Source organism: Anabrus simplex, chromosome 7, assembly GCF_040414725.1.
Source record: "Anabrus simplex isolate iqAnaSimp1 chromosome 7, ASM4041472v1, whole genome shotgun sequence".
Classification (NCBI taxonomy): Eukaryota; Metazoa; Arthropoda; class Insecta; order Orthoptera; family Tettigoniidae; genus Anabrus; species Anabrus simplex.
The window spans coordinates 120,154,871-120,176,975 of NC_090271.1; the positions used below are offsets into that span (position 1 = coordinate 120,154,871).

The 22,105-nt window shown below is 38.1% G+C and overlaps 1 protein-coding gene across 1 annotated transcript in view; it reads right to left on the bottom strand.

Annotated features, from left to right (window-relative positions):
- Wdfy2 (WD repeat and FYVE domain containing 2) overlaps window positions 1-22,105 on the bottom strand; it is a 125,805-nt gene that overhangs the window by 70,233 nt on the left and 33,467 nt on the right. Inside the window, exon 2 of the mRNA XM_067150727.2 lies at window positions 14,142-14,283. Within this exon, the coding sequence (XP_067006828.2) occupies window positions 14,142-14,283 (142 nt within the window). The remainder of the gene's footprint in view (window positions 1-14,141; window positions 14,284-22,105) is intronic.

Sequence of the window (22,105 nt, forward strand, 5' to 3'; positions counted from 1 at the left end):
TCAGGAATTTTAGCAGAGATCTACTTTGATTTCCTAGAGCACACCGCCATCGACAATAACATCAAATTTGCTAATATCCAATTCTGGGCGAGGTATGTAGATGGCACATTTATAATCCTAGATGAACGCTCCATAGACGCGCCTTCCACCCTCAAAAACCTTAATACCATTGATCATGACATTAAATTTACCTTAGAATCAGAGATAAACAACTCCAACTTCCTAGATCTAACAATCAATACGCACCCCTCTTCGTTCACATATAGTATCTATACAAAGCCCACTCAAACGGCCACTACTATATGAAATGCCTCACTACACCCCCAAACACACAAAGCGGCTACATATAGTAGCTTAGTAGACCGAGCATTCAAAATTCCGATGTCAAGAAAAAACTTAAATAAAGAATTGAACACCATTCGCTCTATAGCAAAATTTAATGGATATAATGAATCCTTTATTGAAAGAATAATCAATAAATTCAGACACCACCCAAAAACCACCCTAATAAAAGACAATACTGGCACTGCCACGTTTTCCACATTTACCTTCAATAAAGAAATTTACAACGTCACTAACGTTCTTAAAAAACACAACGTTAAAATAGCCTTTCGTACTAACAATAGAAGCACAGAGATCCTACAGAACTCTTCATCAATAAATAAAAGTAGTCCTTTTTCTAAATCAGGTGTATATAGGTTTTCTTGCCAAGACTGCAAAAGTTCTTACCTAGGGCAAACAGGACGCAGCTATAAAATCAGATATGCAGAACATGTCAATGCCATAAAACACAACCGTTTTTCCGCGGTCGGCCTACATATAAAAGAATTTAAGCACAACTTTACTGAAATTAATCAAGATCTTGAAGTATTAGATATTCTAAACAAAGGTTCTTTCCTAGACGTCACTGAAAACCTCTATATTCATTTAGACCAATATTTCAATCCCAACCTAAACTTAAATGATACCTCAGAGAAACCAAAGATCCTATTCGACTTTCTCATTGAATTTTTCAAAAACATGAACATCCCGAAAAACAGATCTGTCTTTCACATTCTGCATAATACTTTGTCACGCCACACACTTTCACCACATCACCCTCCATATTTCCCCTCCTAACACTCCTCCTCCCCTACCGCTCCTTCCCTCTCCCCTCCTAATCCAACAATGGCCGCTCCCCAGACCTAAACTATCCAACACCCCCTGCTCCTCTTCATCTCGCGCCATAGCTTTACCGCCTTATGTCCCGCAATAAACATCATAGAAACCTGCCCCCACCCTACACGTAACGCTGCAACAATACACCACAAATACTGGCACAGTCAACCTCCAAACTCTCAGAAAACGAATTCCTTAATATCAATTTTATATTCTCGTCGAGCTGAATACCGGACCTCTGAAGATTACAAGATTATTTTGTGCATCTACAGAAGGGTGGTGTTAATGAAGCTACGTAATATAGAGAGAGGCTTTCAAAGGTGATTAAATGAAGAAGTTATATCATGTTCAAGATCATGCTTTCACATCTCTGCACAGTATTTAAAATACAATTTACCGTTGGTCTTTATAGGTATTGTTGAGAGTGAAGGAGTTTTTCCTGTTGTGTATATTTATCAGAAACTCAAGGGAGACTTCATTAGTTAGTCTGAACATAAAGAAAATGATGAACTCTTCTCAGAAGAACTCTTAAGGTTTCACCTTACTTTTTCCTGCCTGCTGGCTCTTCAGAAGTGTGTACGCGTGCGTTTTGTATTCAGGAATCATTCAAGGCAAATATTTTCGCACTGCAAGATGTGTGGTTAAGGTTATTTTTAATATGTATAACTTTTACTTTCTCAACGATTCATTTGTTTCTATATTTGTCCCTGTTTTTATCTCCTCGTAAGATGTGTATTGTTGAATGTAACACCTTGTGTAAAAAATTGGGTTAAATGAAGAAGTAATATCATGTTCAAGATCATGCCTTCACGTCTCTGCACAATATTTAAAATGAAATTTACCGTTGGTCTTTATAGCTATTGTTGAGAATGAAGGAGAATTTCCTGTTGTGTGTATTTATCAGGAACTCAAGGGAAACTTCATTAGTTAGTCGGAACACAAAAAAATGATGAACTCTTCTCAGAAGAACTCTTAAGATTTCACTTTACTTTTTCCTACCTGCTGGCTCTTCAGAAATGTGTGCGCGTGCGTTTTGTATTCAGGAATCATTCAAGGCGAATATTTTCGCACTACAAGATGTGTGGTTAAGGTTATTTTTAATATGTACAACTTTTGCTTTCTCAACGATTCATTTGTTTCTATATTTGTCCCTGTTTTTATCTCCTTGCAAGATGTGTATTGTTTAATATAACGCCTTGTGTAATATAAATGTCTACATGCTAGCCTATTTCCCACATTTTGGCTGAAGATGACGCCAAACAGCGTCGAAACTAGTTCCAAATGTAAATATATGTTGTAATAAACTATAACAATTTTGTATTGAAAAGGTGGACCCTTTTAAGTTTCCTATCTTCCAGTTCTAGATCATTCGCAAAGTTAATATGGTTTTGGTTTAGAACTTGATCATTCGCCAAGTTAATACGGTTTTGTTTTGAAATTTGCAGCTTTCAGTGAGATATAACATTTTAGGCCTAACCGACCCTTTTTCAAGGTCAAAGATTCATCAATTGTCTTGTTTTATGATGGAAGGTAGGCAGACAAACTGTGTGTTCATTATGTGGAAAATGTTTTGAATTCTAAATACCTAATTTTGGAGGGCCTGCTTAACTATCAGCTAATCTATAGTCAATGAAATGCATGAATCACATTATGGGTTTGAACCAGTTCTGTTTCACAATTTGCAGACAGATTGGAGAACTCCAGAAATGCATCCTTATTGAAATAACTTTCCAGATAGGGATTCTGCAATACACTCAACGTATTGAGACCAAACATCAGATAAATTTCATCGCATGTCACGGGCTCCCAGGTCCTAACCATGCAACCTTGGTTTCATGATGTTTGCTTGTAAGCATTGCTCAGCATATCTGTGTGTCTCTTCTACTATGATATTTATTACATCCTCACGGCAAAAACAGTAAAAGTGCATCTAAAACGCCAGCAAATTCCTTCTGTGGCTCCAGTTGTCCACTAAAAGGAACTTTCCGCTCACCATATACAGCATGCAACCTACGTCACACCACAAAAATATTGCTATAAACGGATGTTTCATTGACGCGTTCCACGTCTTCATTTTCTTTTTTCCCCAAGAGGCAAAATTCTTCTTTACTGTCAATTTCTGCAGTCGGAATTACTACCAAAACTGCTTACACTACTCCTTCCTAATGGAGCACTTTCAATTTCAGAACCCATATGAAGGCCCTACCATTTTTCACGGAGTCAACTAATATGTCACAACCTTCTATTAATCTTTAATTGGTAAGAAAACCATGTACATATCTTAATGTGTCACTATGCCTGTTCTAATTATTGCTATAAGTTCTTGTTATTTTATTAACACAATGTGAAAATGGGCATATAAAGACTTTTGTACTTTGATACAAAACCTTTTAATCTTTGAATGGTAAAAAACTATGTACATATTTCAATGTATCACTATGCCAGTTTTAATTATTATGTCTTTGCTCTTTTGTTTGTGATTAATGTGTTTATGGCTGATGATGACATTTAAAATGTCAAAACCGGTCCCATATTAAATAAATGTTGTAAATAACATCTACACAACACGTAATTTGTATTGAAAAGGTTGAAACTTATAAATAACTTATCTCTGTGATTTAAGAAGATCAAATGCTCTCATTCGAGAGTACAGGAAGATAGAAATGAACCCTCAACTGCCTGTTTTGGATGATTCTCCTGTTCTCAAGATAACAAGGCCCAAGGCAGTCATCCATCTTTGCGTGATGCTGTCACATTGGCTAATGGGAATTTTCACCCTTTAGAAGAAAGGAGAAGTCACTGGAAAGTTGCCACAGACAGTTCCTTACACAACATCTTTTCTGGTGAACATCATCTACCGCGTAAGCTTTGGACAACTCTGAACTGGGTGAGAACAAATCATGGACGATGCAGGGATGCCCTTTATAAGTTGAAATATATTTCATCACCAGAGTGCGACTGTGGTGCCTCTCGGCAGATGATCCCCCATATTGAAAGTGAATGTACACGATGTTCCTACACAGGTAGCCTGAGTGACTTTTTGGAACCAACAGAGGAAGCCATACAGTGGATCACCCAACTGGACATTCTGCTATAAAACATGTTTCTTGTCTGCATATATTTGTAAATATTATGTACTTGTATATATCTATGTAACTTGTTGCCATACGCCAATAATAATAATTTATCTGCTTCAAACATACAACGTACATTCCATGTTCCTATTATTTTACTTGATTTGCAGTTTCATCTTGATAGCAGCTGTTCGGAAGATTTCTACTACCCCTGCCTCATTGGCAGGACAGTGACCACTAGTGCAAACGAGCCATATAGCCAACACCCTACCCCACATACATAAAGAATTGTTTGTCGGAAGAAAGACTACAATCTCCCATTGCTCTGGCAAGTTTCACCCAACACTAGCACATCACCAAGAATGTCTCGCATGGTATTGGAAGAGATGAATGGAGAGCAGAAGTATTTAGCAATGAGAGTAGTCTGTCAGAGACAAAGTGACTGCCATGTCTGTACTTTTAGATAACCAAGTGAGCAGGAAAATCCACACTTGGAATTATAGTATTGCAGGTGGGGGTGGGGCTAATAACCTACATAATCCCAATTGTCTCTAGCATTCATTCAGAGGACAATGATGAATACTCTGCAAATCCATGACATCAAACCTTTACCCTGCTCATATCTTGACACTTAGCAAAAACCAATCTTCAAGAAGGATAACGCACCTCTTCGTGACAAGGCATCACAGCAAAATTTAGAACATGATAGGAAGGCACTTGAATTTCTGCCTGGTCCTAGCAAAAACAATCACTTAGTTATGCAAAGATGTAGGCCTACAGCAACTGTGAATTACTGTACCGCAGACAGACATACAGCACTTGTCCAATACGTTACCTGCCAAATGAACTGCTTATGTAGCTGCTTAGGATGGTTATACTCATAATTAAGGTGGCTATAGTATCTGTTTCCAGCATCATGTGTGATATGTTGCAGAAGTCCCACATGCTCCATTTTTAGATGAATGCCACATACTAAAACCTACTTCTTGTGTATTAACTTGACATGTAAATTCCTACCAAGTGTTCTTCAATGCATTTCCATCAGAGTATATTACCCCTTGAGTTCATGCAGCAAAGAATGGTTCAAAATCATTCATTTGAAAGAAAACTAGTTGGTGATCCCAAACGTTAATCAACATCCTCAAGTGATAATATTTAGGTTCAAAGTACAAGCAAATTTACAACCAGGATGACATCACCACTTCTCTACTAGAACTTCACACAATGAATCACAAGGACAGAGGAAAGATATCTTGTTTCACATTATGTATCCTCTTACAAAATGAACAACTCTTGTTGGGAAATTTTTCAGACATAACGTAGAACAAGTATGATGAATCAACTCCAGAAGTGGTACTTTTCTATTGTCTCGCAAAGAGTAGAATTTGTAACAAATGTAACACTTAAAGCACACAAGTGGAGACAGATTAGAGCATAGATTCAAATAGATGCAAAAAGGAAAATGAAGCTATTAGTGCAATAACAGATGAGGGAAAGTAGGAGAGTATGTAGTAAAAAGACAGATCTGCCCAGAAGTCAAGATGGTGCTGATTATTGTTTAAGGCGAAGTACAACCCGGCTACCACCTGCTCTTAATGATAATTAGCAGAGGAATTAGAAGAATACCGAAACTTCAAAAATCCTGAATATTACAAAATTATTCAATAACAAGGTCTATTATTCAAGGTAATTACTACCCATTTTTAATTAAAGGCATACCAAAAAAATTAAAATAATTTGATTGTGGTCTGAAAGCAAGCCTACAATACGATATCCTGACACTGCTTCAGCACTGATCATTTTGGAACAATGATTTCCCTCCAAGGACAACCAATTTGAGACTTTCTGTTTTTTTGTCATGAGAGGTCAATAAAAGTACCCATTCAATTCATGCCTAGGTATCATATTACAAATTCTTGACCATACCTGACCATAGCAACTACTGCTCTGTATTATTTTTCTCTCTTCCTTTGATATGCTCGGGCGTAACTTGATGAGCCCAATCTTCATTTTGAAGAGACACCGACAGATGTTCTCAGGGTTGTTAAGTGCAGAGAAACTGTTGCTTGAGGCTAGTCTTTTTAGAGCATCTCACTTTTAATCCAACTTCTATAGTAGCAGGCAATTTCTTTTCCTTCTTTTCCTTCTTCCAAAGACTTCAGCTTGAACATAAACATTGTGTCGCCACTCACAGCGCTTGTTTGCTAGGTACTCAAGCTCAACACACTCCAACTTGCAGTAACTAGTGTTCTGTTTCAGGACATCTTTATAAATGGAGCTTTTGTCTCCTAATCTTTCTTTTCCTATCTTGCAGTTCAAGGTGCTATCTCTAAATAGAACTGTTCTTTCATAGGGGCGCTGCCGTATCTGTTCCATTGCCTCTGATACAAAAGCCACCACACTCTACCCCCAGCCTCCTATATGCAGACATTTGTTTGAGTATCAAATGCATCTAATCAATTCCTTTTGCATGTGTTCATCACTACAGCACTTTCATTCAGGGTTGCATATCAGTACAGTTGTCACTGATGCACAAATTTATTTATGGGAATAAACACATGCACAACAGTAGACTCCACTCCCCCTCTCATCCATAATTCCGCTGGCACCTTCTGAACCATCCGCATTGTTCTTCTGCACAGTCACAGAAACTGAGTTCCATAGCTTATCAATGTGGTCAACCTTTTGGACCGGTGTATTATGAGAAAGGATTATGCCTTAATTTGTTGGATCATTGGCCTCATCTGCAGTTGAGATAATATATCTTTTTCCACCATCTGAGCCACTGACCAGTTTTCACCTGTAACCCTAAGTATGGGCCCTACTTTAGGATGCTACAATTCAGTCAGGTGGTCCCTAGTTTTTTTTAACAACGCTCATACTCCTCCCCCTTCTTCCTCATCACTAGCATGATTCACAAGATACACATAGAAAAGTTAACCTCTCTAAATGCTTAAATGCTGTTATGTGTAAGAACTTTAATTTTACAAAAAGGCAACCAAAAACCGTATACCAGTACATTTTAATACAGTCGAAGAGCTCGTCTCCTTACTGCAAATCTTTCCAGCCCAAAGTTTGAAACATTCTCATAACAGTACTCTTTTGTCAGAAATCACCCACAACGAATAGTGCTGCTTTCCTTTGCATCGTTTCCAATTATTGAATCAAGAAATCCTGGTGAGGATCCTATAAACTGGAATCATACTCTACTGTAGTTGGGGTCTTACCATCAATTTATACACCCCATCCTTTACATCCCTACTACTAATGGCAAACCATGCCATCTCTTCCAAAACCATACGAAGAGATCAGATCTAGGTAATTTCATAACTTGAAATTTTTTCACACCTATTAGTCACCAAGTTTTCACCATTAGCTTTTTGGTCACTGTATACATTTTGCCACTAAGGGGATTTTGTCACTAAAGGTTATTTTGTCACCAAAATAATACAGTAAATTACTTTTATTTCATACTAGGAATTAACTGCCTTCTCGTACTCAAAGGCGTACGAAAAATGACACTTTAACTGTACTGTAATTACTTTCTGCAGTGTTTCATTACAAATCATCATCTGATTAGTTGAACTCCACTTCACAGTAACGTAAACACGGATAGCCAGAGATCATGAATCAAGGAACACCAAACTGAACCTTGTTGAATTGTTTCTCCACCTAATTACAGCACTGCGGATCCATATCCATCTATACAAAAAATTGCATCTCTGTATTCCCAGCTTAAGTAATCTGCCACCATCAGAATATTGATTAATGTATAGGTTTATCGATTTCCAACAGATAAATAAAGCATATATCACAGTATATCATAAATTTTGTACTACCTTCATTAATCCAGGATCAGAGGACCATGTCAACAACTCTGGTAACTTATTGGACTGTTCGCTGCCTCAAATAACATTCCTTTTTATGTTTTATTACATGTACCCCATGCACACACCTCTGTATCTTTCATAGCAAGACACGAACAACAAAGTAAGAAAATGTCAATGAACGGATCAAACATGGGCAATTTCCTTCACGAAGTATCAAAATTACTTATAATTAAATTCATTTAATTCAAAATAATTAAATTCACCACAATATGAAATAAAATATGTTGTTTTATTATGAGTCCAAATCCATCACTGTATAATTATTTTAACATCGATTTTAAATTTTGTTGTTTTATGGAGTTTCATCCGCTTTTCATAAACATTATAAGACTTCGCCTAACACTGCATGTGCCATACTGCCGCTCAGAAAATTACGCACTGTTTCTTTTAAGTGACTTACATTTTACTTCTTCTGAATTTTACAGTGTCTACCCCCGTCACTTTTTATATCGCCTCTTCTACTGATCCGGAGTGAACTTGATCTTTTATTTTCTTTTTCCTATGCATTATTTTTCATGTTTTAATCAGCTGATGATGACCTGGACTAGGGTCGAAACCGGTACCACTTCTACTTATTATTAAATAAGAATGTAATCACTGCATTTCTTATTCTTTGGTATTGAATAGGTTGAACCTCTTTATTTATTATTTTAACTGCTATACCATCACCTGTCGCACCCTGCCAACCAATTCTGATGGTGAACATCTTTCTGATGAATGGGGCTCAAACTGGTTAACCGTAGTCTCAGCCTACAAAGGGTTGATGCCGTAACAATCATGGTCACCAGGCAGGCTTTTTGTTTAGAAATTGAAATCATTCTGCCATATATATATTTAAAAAAAAAGGAAATCAAATAAATCCTGGAAGATTTTGAAAACAAAACTATTTCTCTGTAAACAACATACCTGATAATTCAACATAAGAAATCAATACATTTATAATATATGTTTTCCTCTTTATTTCTTAATTTTCACACCCCCAATGAAAATTCATGGTGACTAATTATGGTGGAGACGAAATGTAATTCAGTGGCTAAACCAGGTGACAAAAAGTTGGTGATGAAAATGTCTGATCCCGAGAGATCTGCAACCTTTCTTACAATCCTGTTTATGAGATTACAGCAGTAAAGATTTTCCCTACACACTTACAGTGATCCCCATGAGGTACTTTCACCCCATCAACATAGTAATTAAAACTGGGAGGACTTTTCCTCTTGATGAAACTTACAACTTTTCACCCCGTTTACGATCATACCATTGTCTTCTGTCCACCTCAAATGTTCAAAAAGAAGTGGCTATGGCACACATGGAACTGGCAGCTAAAAAGATTAATACCAATAAGGGAGTAAGTTACGTAGAAGTGATATAGGAAGCTCAATCTTTGGGATTGCAGTGGACACATGACTACTCCAGACTGGTTGAAAAGAAACCTATCTTGGAAAAGTGAAAAAAAATGAAGTAACAGTAATACTTATTTTCAAGGTTATAAGAAGATACATAATAATTATATACAAATCACAATTATTCATCATTGACAAATTAATTGAAAGAGTTTTAGTGAGAAAAATTAGAGAAAACATAGAAATACAACTACAATATGAAAAGTTTGGTTTCAGAAGTGAAAAAAATCAACGACTCAATTTTCATTAAGATATAAAACACTGAAAAGCAATGTAAATATGAAAAGGATATTTAATGATAATGATTTAGAAAAGGCTTGCGATAGAGTTCCGTTAGAAAAAGGTTGGGAAAGACTGGTACAGAAAGATATTGTAAAAGAAGCAATTAATATGGTAAAAGCAAATGAATTTTAAATACTGTAGTTTTGTCAAAATACAAATGGCCAAAAAAAATGTTTGAAAATTTGAACTGGAATAAGCTGAGAAGAGAGAAAACATGGAAATAAAACTATAATATGAAAATACGTAATAATGATATACAAATTACAATTATTCATCATTGCCAAATTAATAGAAAGAATATTAGTGAGAAAATTACATGTTCAAAACATGACTGCACTCTGCCATGCCAAGAACTACTGCTCATTTACGTAAAGTGATCTGTCGTGCAGCTCTGTTACCAGGTACAGTAGCACTCCAATTCTACAACTGCTCAGTTAATCATCAACAGGGGTGGTTTTGCCATAAGGTTGCAAGTTTATGCTACCCCCATTAATTTTGTATGTTTACTTTAGGTAAAGTTTTATAATTTAGATTACTCATCTACTGTATTTTCATTCAACAAACCTTTCAAGAGCTTGAAAGAGTAAATATTGGCTGCATGAAACTTTACAAGCCAATACTATTGGATGTTCACTGCAAGAGCTGAAAAGTTTGCAGCAGAGAGTTAACCTGAGCTAGGATGAAACCATGGCTGCTAGAGGAGTGCACGGGAAAAGGGGAAAAAAAAAAGTGTGGCTTCTTACACATTGCTTAAATGGATATTTATCAACCTGGATCCTCCTACAGAACCAACTACAATCTAAGTCACTAGAGAACGTAGCTGAGTTATAGAACAGATGCCATCTACCAACATTGGATGGACGTTCATCTGCTGGATATATTCTGAACTAATAGCTTTAAATTTGAAAACAAAAACTGCCATTTCTTTCAGTATAGCCTTGAGCTTTGCTATAAGCTAAGTAGCTTCTTGATTTCATTGTGTAAACATTTGTGTCATGTGTGTTTTTATTATTGTGTTCTTTTATAAGTTAGCGGTATTTTGCCAGATCATGAATTTGGTGTAGTCTCTAGGCCGTTTTCGCAATGGAATGCCGAAGAAAAATCCAAGGTAAACGAATGGGAGGCCCACGCTAAACACTCACATAACACAAACGATCAAGAAGAGCTTCAATCCTGAGATTTACAAAAAAACACGACTGGCTATGTGCGTACGAGGTCAGTAAAGCTTTATACTGTTTTCCATGCAAGAGGAAGATTCATGGGTAGGGCAAAGTACCAGGGACATGCAACATCATCATGATCATGTTTAAAAACATGAATATTCATCTTATATGAAGAACTCAGTAAGTGTAGCCACGTATGGAAATGTTAATAGAGCTGCACAGATGGACACTGTGTATAGAAGGAACAAACAGCTACATAATGACAGGGTTATGCAGAACAGGTATGTCATGAATATTGTAATAAACTGTGTAAGATTTTGTGGCTCATTTGAGTTAGAGGCTTTTTTTTGCTTTATGTCGCCCGACACAAAGAGGTCTTATGGCGACGATGGAATGGGAAAGGCCTAGGAGTGGAAAGGAAACTGTGTGGTGTAAAAATGGGAAACCACAGAAAACCAACTTCAGGGCTGCCGACAGTGGGGAGTTAAGAGTTAAGGGGCCATGATGAATCAGGAAAATCACATAATCGTGGTATTTTTTGTGGCTTGATTAATTTCAGTGCTGAGCTTGATGGTGTTTTGAGAGGCAACCGTTTTTAAGGGCACCTCTAAAACTATTCACAATATAATTCTTCAATATATGTTCGAGGTGTGCCAAGAGGAAATAACCAAAGAAATTCAAGATGCATGGCCGGCATAGCTGATGAAACTAGTGACATTTCATCAATATTTCAGATGGTTTCAAGCAAATAATAAACCTGTAGAAAGATTTGGGAATTTCATTCGACCTATTGGTCATGATTCAGAATCACTGTCTGCGGCCATAATGTCTGAATTGATTCTCATCTCCAAGGATGCCCAAATAAACTTGCAGCACTGACTTATGATGGTGCATCTGTCATGGAAGCAAAAAACTGGGGTGTCCAGGCCACTGTCACATAAAAGTATCCTGCTGCTTCTTAAATACATTGCCATATTCTTCAACTTAATTTATGTTGAATGCAGCATCAATAAACAGAAATGTGCAGATATTCTTTGCAAACCTTCAAGGACTCTGCACCTTTTTCTCAAATGCTCCTCAAAGAACTGCCATTCTTGACGAAGTTGTGCAGAAACACTTGCAACGTTCAGTTCTGACATGGTGGAATTTTCATTCCAGGACTGTTAATACCGTTTTTGAACACAAGGAAGACCTGATTGAATGCATGAAAGTTATTCAAAGGAGAAGTCAGATTAGTAACAACACACTTGTTCAAACTTCTGGATATAAAAGCACTTTGAAAGATGATTTCATATACTGGCTTTCTTTCTTTCTTTCTTTCTTTCTTTCTTTCTTTCACAAGATAATGCCTCATGTAGACATTTTGTATAATCCATCTCTTGTTCTGGCTCAGCTAAAGGCATTTGAGAGAGAAATACAAAAAGTTAGAAACAGCGTGGAAAATGAGAGACTGTAGGACAGTCAGAAAAGAGAAGAACTGAAGAGCAGGGTGTGAAAATATGAAGTGTGTAATGTTATTCTAAGGGAAGTCATTGACAGGTTTAGCTTCAAAGGACACCTTGTAGTAGCAGTTTTGTTTTACTCTGAAAAATTTTCTGAATCTGACAGCAAATTCCCAGAAGAGTCTCTGAAAGCTGCAATAAAATCGTATCCATTCATTAATGAGAGCAAAATTCGCACAGAACTGCTTTTAATATACACTAGAGAGGAGTTCCGAAATATGTCTAGTGCTCTGTGTCTAATGGACTTCATTACAGACAACAATTTGTTTGCTATTATTTAGTGAAAGTGTTAAACTGTTGAAAGTTCTGTTAACCATTCCGATGTCTACTGCAGAACCAGAAAGAATTTTCCCCCCTCTAAAGAGAGTGAAAACATTTCTGAGGAACACAATGTCACAAGGCAGGTTGTCAGCTCTGGCAATGCTTTCAATAGAGCAAGAATTTGTAGTGACTTTAATGCAAAAGTTATAATTTTGCCATGTGTCAGGAGAGGAAGGCAGATTTCCTATATAAATAGGTGAGTTGTGACTTATTTATTTGTAGATGTTTAATTTCAAAACCAGATACATTACAAAAGGAATTTTATTTCAATATCAGGCTAACTAAAAGAATTTCATTTCAATATGGTAAGAGTTTTAACAGACTTACATGAAGAAAGCATTATTAATGGATTGTAATAATATTCCTGAAAATAGAAATGTAAAATTTTCGTTTTATTTTTAAATAATAAAACAGGATTTTTGAAGTATCTGGATTTGAAAATTAAACTGTAATCATATTATATTGTTGGTAGATATTGTGCACCACTGAACTTTTAATCCACCAGCGCAACTGGTCATCAATCCTTGTTGATACAGTGGTTTCTTTTTCTCTAACGCTGTTAACCTATGAATGATCAACACACACTCCATTCTGAATTCAGCCTATTGTTTTAGTACCACTCGCAATTCTTCTATAAAATTCATCATGTCCTATCGGTAATACAAGGCTCGTGATGACAGTACTCGGTCTGCCACGCCTCGCACTACTGTCATATACCAACTGCAATAATCAAACACTAGCACCACCTTGCCCGAATGCAATCATATTTTAAATCTGTAATACATATTTGTTGCATGTAACTGAGACTTGGCCAGTGACAAAGAATGATGAAAATATACTACAGACAACAGATATGAAATCTGAGAAATATATTACAGAAAGCAAGAAACCTCCTCCCCCCCCCCCCCCAATGGCACTACAGCCCTTGAAGGGCCTTGGCCTACCAGCCCTCTGGTCCAAGTAAAAATCCCTGGCCTGGCCGGGAATCGAACCCGGGGCCTCCAGGTAAGAAGCACCATGGGGCAAGCACAAAGCACAGAAGGCAAGAGCTAGTGAGAAATGAATACAAGAGGCAAAACAAAAAATTATATGATAAAATTAGGCAGGCAAAGATGACAAGGCAATATTAAATGGATGAAAGAATCTATGTATTTACAAATGAAGGGAAAGAGAAGAAGATGACCTGGATATGGACTTAGAGAGACAAATAAGGACCAGGACTGGAACATGGCTGAAGAGTGGTGGAGAGAGAAGAGCCAAATGGGGAGCAATTATAGTTGCCTCAACACAGATGCACCTGGATGAGGAAATATGATTTATGATCTGATGAACAGCAGAAAGTAATACTTACCGATATGGATCCTCCTTCCACTCCAATGAACAACTGCCTTGTTTCTACACAGTAGAATAGAGCTGTTGCTCCCGATGGCATATAATGGCAAACACTTGGCCAATATTGTCCAGAATCCCTTTTTAGCCATACTCGTACAGTTCTGTACAGAAGATTAAAGATATTTTGCAAGTGAAACAACATTCCTGAGAAGTAATTATCATTATTATTAATAATACAAATGAGGCAATCACATATCTCAAAAGCAACAGATAAAGGAGCAGTGAACACCACACTTTAATGTTAAACAACGTGGGGTCACAACACAATAGATTAGAATATTCTATCACTCACAAGATGAAAAGTAGAATTGTGTTTAAAAATACAGGTGTATCACTGAACAGTCATTTACTTATGCACAGCAAAACTTAATTTATGTGTCAACAGATACTATATATTGTCATTGAGCTAGTTGCTCCTTGCCTTCGATTTTAAATTTTAACTCCCCAATTTGAATTGGATCATTTAGTTACAATGGAAGCTATTTCTTTTCAGTTTTGACTCTTAGGTTCTTCAGATTGTCAAAATAAGTTTACAATTTAAAAAATAGATAATACCTGGAAAGAAAACATTTAAGAAAAGATTAAACCTGAAAAAGAAAGAACATCTTCAGATTCTATCAAATCGTACATTGTTTTGAAAGCAAGCAGAGAAGAACCACATGAGGACAATTTCATTAATGTAAGTTGTATCACACTGAAAATTTATTAGATTTAAATGGCTTCAAAATGATCAAAACCGCGAGAGGAAAGTAGTTTTTCGGAATCCTGTAAAGTCCAATATCACCAACGCCAAGCTTCATTAGCTCAACAGGAGCGTCTCAAAGTTAATGTGGCTGAGAGTCTTGAGATAAGTTCCATGCTACGGAGCCCCGGGTGAGGGCATCTACAGTCCCCGTGGTGAAAAACTATTTGGAGCTCATGGATGTGGACACTGATCAACCTGGTAAAGATGAGGTTCCAGAGTGCCCTTCGTAGCTCCCACGACTCCATATAGTATAAATTTAGATTTAACTCTTGCCCACATAATATTGACATCAATCTCCTTTGATGTGTATGTTACATCTCATATCACAAACCCATTGTACACTGACTGTCTCAAAGACATGTAAATCTGTTTCAAAGCAAGAAATAAAATACCAATAATAAAATTGCAAATCCATACCAACAAGGTTACATACTTTATTTTGACAATACCTATCAGGCAACTTGTATTCTATGTCAAAACTTGTGGCCGTGCCACCGACACAACCTCATTAGTTTTTTCTTTTTAACATGGTACCTAACAGTTTTAGTTTTTTTCATTCATGGGATAAGTAAGTTTACCAAACTCATCCACTGTAACAATATCATAACAGTTTTTGGTACGTATTCAGCTACAGTTTTACCACTTGATTTGGATTAACATTGTTTACATTTATCACTCACTCTCAGCATTTCTCTCTTTCAAAAATATCACAATTTTCTTTTCTTGTTCTTAATAATGTCCAACAAATCATATTTCATCTATTCTCTAAAAACTGCATCCATGATGGGTCTTTTTGTTTTGCTTTTTGTAGTGGTTCAACATCGCACTACTTTGTTTATGTAGTAGTTCAATGTTGCACTAACTCAGATAGGTTTCCGGCAGTGATAAGGCAGGGAAGGACTAGGACTAGGAAAAACAATGTCATCACCTTAATTACGGTACAACAAGTAGACATGTGTGAAAGTGGGAAATCATGGAAAAACATCTTTAAAGCAGTAGATGATGCAGTTTGAACCCACCAGCTCCAAAATGCAAGCTTACAATTAATACAAGCTTACCACAAAGCCAATTCCCTCACAGCCATGATGTTTAATCCCTTACCACCTACACAGGGTCTTATATAAAAAACACTACTACTACTGCTATTTGCTTTACGTCGCACCGACACAGATATGTCTTATGGCGACGATGGGATAGGAAAGGCCTGGGAATGGGAAGGAAGCGGCCGTGGCCTTAATTAAGGTACAGCCCCAGCATTTGCCTGGTGTGAAAATGGGAAACCACGGAAAACCATCTTCAGGGCTGCCGACAGTGGGATATAAAAAACAAATATGTATAAAACGTGAGTCCTAGAACACGTGTTGGCAGATACATGAACAAAAAAAACTGTGCACCATGAACAAATCGCATGAGTGCAATGAAGGCAGCCACACAGTATCATCATAGTCTGATAATCCCATTTGCATTTAATGCTGATCAATTGCGTTGGAGTGACATTAGTGAGCGTACATGTCCCTCCCTCATCATAGGCGCAAGACATCAAATAAGGTAATGATACAGTGTGAACCAGAGAGTTAAGTTGAGTAAACACACATCATGCCACAATAGCACATTCAACAAGACTTTCACCTGTTAGATGAGTTTGAGAGAGGCCACATCGCTGGACTGAGAGAGGCAGGTTGGACGTTCTGATCATTTTTTTTTTTGATAGTTGTTTTACGTCGCACCGACACAGATAGGTCTTACGGCGACGATGGGACAGGAAAGGGCGAGGAGTGGAAAGGAAGCGGCCGTGGCCTTAATTAAGGTACAGCCCCAGCATTTGCCTGGTGTGAAAATGGGAAACGACGGAAAACCATTTTCAGGGCTGCCGACAGTGGGGTTCAAACCTACTATCTCCCGAATACGCGTGCGCGCGCGCACACATACACACACACACACGTGTAACAGCAGAGGCAGCCAGCCGAACAGATCTATTATTGCAACATTCCATATGACATCTATCTTTACGATCTGAGTATCACCAAGCACGTTTGAATTACTGCCAGGATCGGGCAGCATGGTAGTTTACCAGTTGGCAACGAGTAGTAATCGGCATTGAATCACAGATCTGTCTGGATACAGATGACTGCCAAATTCCAATATGGGAGATGCCCTGGCCAGTGCAGTGAACCATGCTTCATAGTAGACCAGCACACTGCCCCAATGGTCATGGTATGGTATGCCATTTCCTGTAATTGCTGCTCCCCAATGGTGATGTTTGAAGGAACACTGACAGCCCACAGCGATATGTCTAAAAAATTCTGCAACCATGTGTGCTTCCCTTCCTGGTGCAGCTCGACAATCCCATTTTCCAGCAGGATAATGCCTGACCTTGCACAGCATGAGTATCTCTGGCCTGCATTTATAATGTCAACATGCATCCTTGGCCAGCAAGGTCTCTAGACCTCTTGCCCATCGAGAACATTTGGGACCACTTTGGACAGCAACTATAGCAGATTTGGAGGGTCAGCTGCATCAGCTATGGCAGTATCTTCCTCAGGAGAACATCCAATGTCTGTATGTCTCCATGTCCGACCATATTGCTGCTTATCTCCGTGATGCAGGTGTCCAACACCGTACTAAGTGCATCCTGCAAGGGTTTGTAATCCCCACAGTAAATGCTTGACATTTTGACATTTCCTTTATACCACCATGTCCATGCCTGTACCAATTTACATGCCTCTGAGTTGGCTCCTTCAAGATGTGCATATTTTCCTTTTCTTTATATTCTTTCTTTCCTTTTTTTCAAATGAGTATATACATGTACTTGTTCATAGGAGCAGCTCAATGTGCTATTCATTCATGGCAATGCATCTTTCTGCTCTGCTGCATAGGAAATCGCACTTCACTGCTGGCAGATCTGCTGAAAGGTATTGAAGACAGGTATTCGTGGGGTTTGTTCAAACGAAGGACCAGATGTTCTCATAACCGAACATCTAAGGGATTCAGATCTGGAGATCATGGAGGCTAAGGTGTGAAGCCTCCTCGACAAATCCAGCATTCCTGAAATATCTGCATGATGTATTCATGCACTCTGCAGACCAAAAGGGCCGTTACGCCATCATACATGAACCACATATGTAGCCTTTGCTAGAATAGCACGTCCCCCTGCAAGATAGGCAGTACGTTTGCTAGAAAGTCATGATAACCAGTCCCTATTAATATCTGTAGTAGTTCATTATGACCTATTAATGTATCACAAAGAATACCTGTCCATAGTTTGATTGAAAATTAGTGCTGATGCCTTGTTTCTTCAACTGCAAGATGACTTTGAGCAGGCCAAACATATGTTCATTATGGAAATTCATACCACCATCCCATATATACCTCACCTCATCCATAAACAAAATGTTTGTTGTGAATAGTAGATTGTCATCACATCTTTGTATGAGCCATTGGCAAAACCCCAATCTGGCGGGTTGACCCAGGAGCCTACAGGTATGGACATGCTGAACATGGTATAGGTACAGCAATTTTTCATGAAGGACAACCCAGCATGAGGATGACTAATGTCTCCTGCAGCTGTTATTTATCACACACTGGTTTCAGGATTATCTTCCATTCAATGAACATCTTCTGCTCCATGTCAGGTGTACAGATTGAACAAGTTCTGCTATTCAGGATGTTAGGGATCCTGTTTCCCCAAGACACCAGAAAAGTCATTAGAAAAGGCCAATAAATGGTATCCTGAGTGCTGGATATCCTTCAGGGAAGACGCCATGGGCTTGCAGCCTGCAGAAAATCATATCAGCCACTTCCTGTGCATAACAACAGGCGTCCATAACTATGTAGGCTCTAAATCTAGAGATGAATCAAAAGAGCATACATAATACAGTACACATACCCACCCCTGCATTTTTTGGCATCTGACATACCCACTAAGAAATGAGCAGAGTGCATGTCTGAAGCTACTATGCTGTCGTAATGGGGTACGGCCTAGTCCCAAGCACTGTAATACTCTAGGCAGCCATTTCATATGTACCACATGACACACCCAGGACAAAGAACTCTCATTACAATTACACAACCACAGTACTTATTCTGCCATACTGCAGTAAGCCTTATGGTCAGGTGTCAAATCTCTTTTCATGAATATTCCTTCCCTTCAACATACCATACTACACATATTTTTTGACCAGATTTTTGTAAATGTGGTTTGTTGGTTATGGGGACACACAACATCTATGATGTTGGTCAGCACTGCCACAACGAGATAGAAAGGCTTGCTCATGTCCTCAGTTACTGCTCACACGGAGAAATTACAAGGCATCATAAAATATCATCTGCCTTTCCTCAAGCGTTACAGGACTCAGGCTTTACAGTCTTCGAGAAGTTTCACGGTCTCTCTGTTACAGGCAGTACCCATTGAATTGATATGATAGCCTTCAAAGACCACTGAAAGGGCTTTTAAGAGATCTGATGATCAGATTTGAAATGTGTGCAACACAACCCAATGAGGTCGGAGAGGAAAAGAAAACAACATATGAACCAGTCATCCCATTCTATCAACAAGAATACCAGTTGAATGGTATCGAAGTCATCGGATTAATGATTGGCACGAGAGGAACCATTCCTTTCTTTTTCATCATGTTCTCCAAATCATTTAAACTCAATCAGGCATTAATAAGAGAAGTTGCAGTGACTGCCTTGAAATATTCAATCCAAATCCTGAAGAACCATATCTCCCAAACTTTTTAATGGAGTAACATATGTCAAATGCACTAACCAACCATTATGTAATCAGTTCCTTAGAATTACTTTTAAAATTTATGTTGTTTTCTGTACACTTTGTCCTCAAGGGCAATCTCCAGTTGGGGAAGTCAAAAATAAATAAATACATTAGTGGAATGCCAAAGCAATGCTTGGCCATAATAAATCCCCAACAATATATCATCAATCCAGGTCAGGGATGTAAGATACAAAATTGTCTAGTACAGTATGTGGTATTGCAGAAGAGATGACTGGATTCTAGCAGGAGCCCGCTTGCTAAAGCTTTGCAAAAGTTCCCCTTAGGACCTTTTTAATGGGTGCACTGCCCTGCCGTTTGTACAGACCGCCTGACTAACATAACGTAGATATATGCTAGTTACGTAATATTAATACATATTTAAGTCACTGAGTACTCCAAATTAAAATGTAAACACTGCAAAACTGTTTATTTAAATGATAAATCTTCATTGTTGTCAGCATAATTGCATCAATTACATCAGTTTTTAAAAGTTTAGCTTGACTATCACGTTGTGTCTTGCGCAAGCAGTGTCTGGATTAGCTTGCAATCACATGCGAGCACTCGATTCTGCCTGATGTCATGGCACTCCACACCAACCAAGTAGTAAGCCCCGGTGCTACATGATTATGAACGAACAGTAGAACACTAGAAGTTCAAACTACTCTGTTACACCTCGTTCGTATTAACAATACTAAAAAAGTTCAATTTTGCAGTTAATGTTTTTCTCTCTCTGATATTACTGCTAATGACCAGAAGGAAAATCATATTCATTTCTTACAAAGTATTCCCCACCCGGCTACTCATTCCTGCCACCAGACTACAGAAAATTTCTGGGGAGAACACTGCAAAAGTATTGTAAGTTACTGTATTACAATACTACGTGGGCCGGATAGTACGGAGGCCGGATAGTCACGAGCAGGGTAACCGAGTACTGTATTTGAACATGCTGGATAATTTAAAAAACTGCACAGAAAGAACTTTCTACAACCCAACTGAACAACGGCCAGCAGACTACTGACTCGTTGACTGAGAAATTCTTACAATTGCTTTACCTGTGGCATATATTCTTTGTTGAAGGCTAATAGGAATAAAAGAAGAGAGCAATTTATTGGTTATCATCATGACATGGTGTTTTATCGTATTGTGGTCACAAACTTGGTCGATTATTGAACAAATCAAATTCACTAGTTATTCACATTTCACATTTCTTTGAAACCTTTTTTTATAACAAAACTGTTACAAATGCACACCACTGGCCCTCACAGTTAAAGATGTCCACCTCCGTAAGGTAACGGTTAATGTTATTAGCTGCTGACCTCAAGGGCCTAGGTTCTATTTCCAGTACTGCCAGAAATTTAAGAATGGCAGGAAGGCTGGTATGTGGTTGAAATGGTACATACAGCTCACCTCCATTCGGGGTGTGCCTGAAAAGAGCTGTACCACCCCGGGATGAGGACACTAGTTTACTTTATAGCTAAAGATAATACTTTGTACTCGCCCCATGCCGAGGCATGAGAAGGCTGGTTCAAAAAAGCCAAACCTGCAGTCACTGGTTTATAACAGATACAGTACAGCCAGCAGAGTCCCGACAGTTCAAAGTTCCATGTAATTGAAGCTATAGGCTATACGTGCATCTTTGTTATAGACTGTTATGCCTTTCAGCATTCAGTCTGCAAGCCTTTGTGAATTTACTAGACCAGTGCCGCAATCCTCTATTTGTAACCGGTTCTGTGGTCTTGTTTAGTTCTATATCTCTTAAATCGTTAGAAAATAATCATTGTCGTCTTGGTCTCCCTCTACTTCTTTTACCCTCCATAAAAGAATTCATTATTCTCCTAGGTAACCTATCCTCCTCCTTTCACCCAAGGTAGTTAGAGTAAGAGGCAGGGACACACAGGTCTCCCCACCATGCTTGGCCATTGGTGACGTCATTGAGCACCGTCAGCGCCTTGTCTTCTGTATGAGGTAATACACAGCTGTGAGCTATTCTGTTTTAGCCACAAGTTAGAGATAAGAGAACTTCATTCATATTTTAACAACCCCTTAGAAAAGGCATTCCACTTCACTATTACATTAGAGTAATAAGAGATCAAATACAGTGTGAATCAACCAGAGTTTCTTAAGTTTTTCAAACTATATAAAGGGTTGTAAAAATGCCAAGACTGTGATCGCAGTGGAATGGCCATTCCATGTGTTCATGTTCTCATCACATGTGATAACAATAACAAGGGGGCTCTAATTGTTACAGATTCAAACATTAAAGCTTGATGTCCCTTGTTACAAACAATATTAGGAAACTATATACAATGTCAACAACACAAACAGCAAATTTTAGGAAACTAACTGTCCACAAGACAAGCAGTACAGCAAAATGTTCTCCAAGTGCCAGGATCTGACAAATTCCACG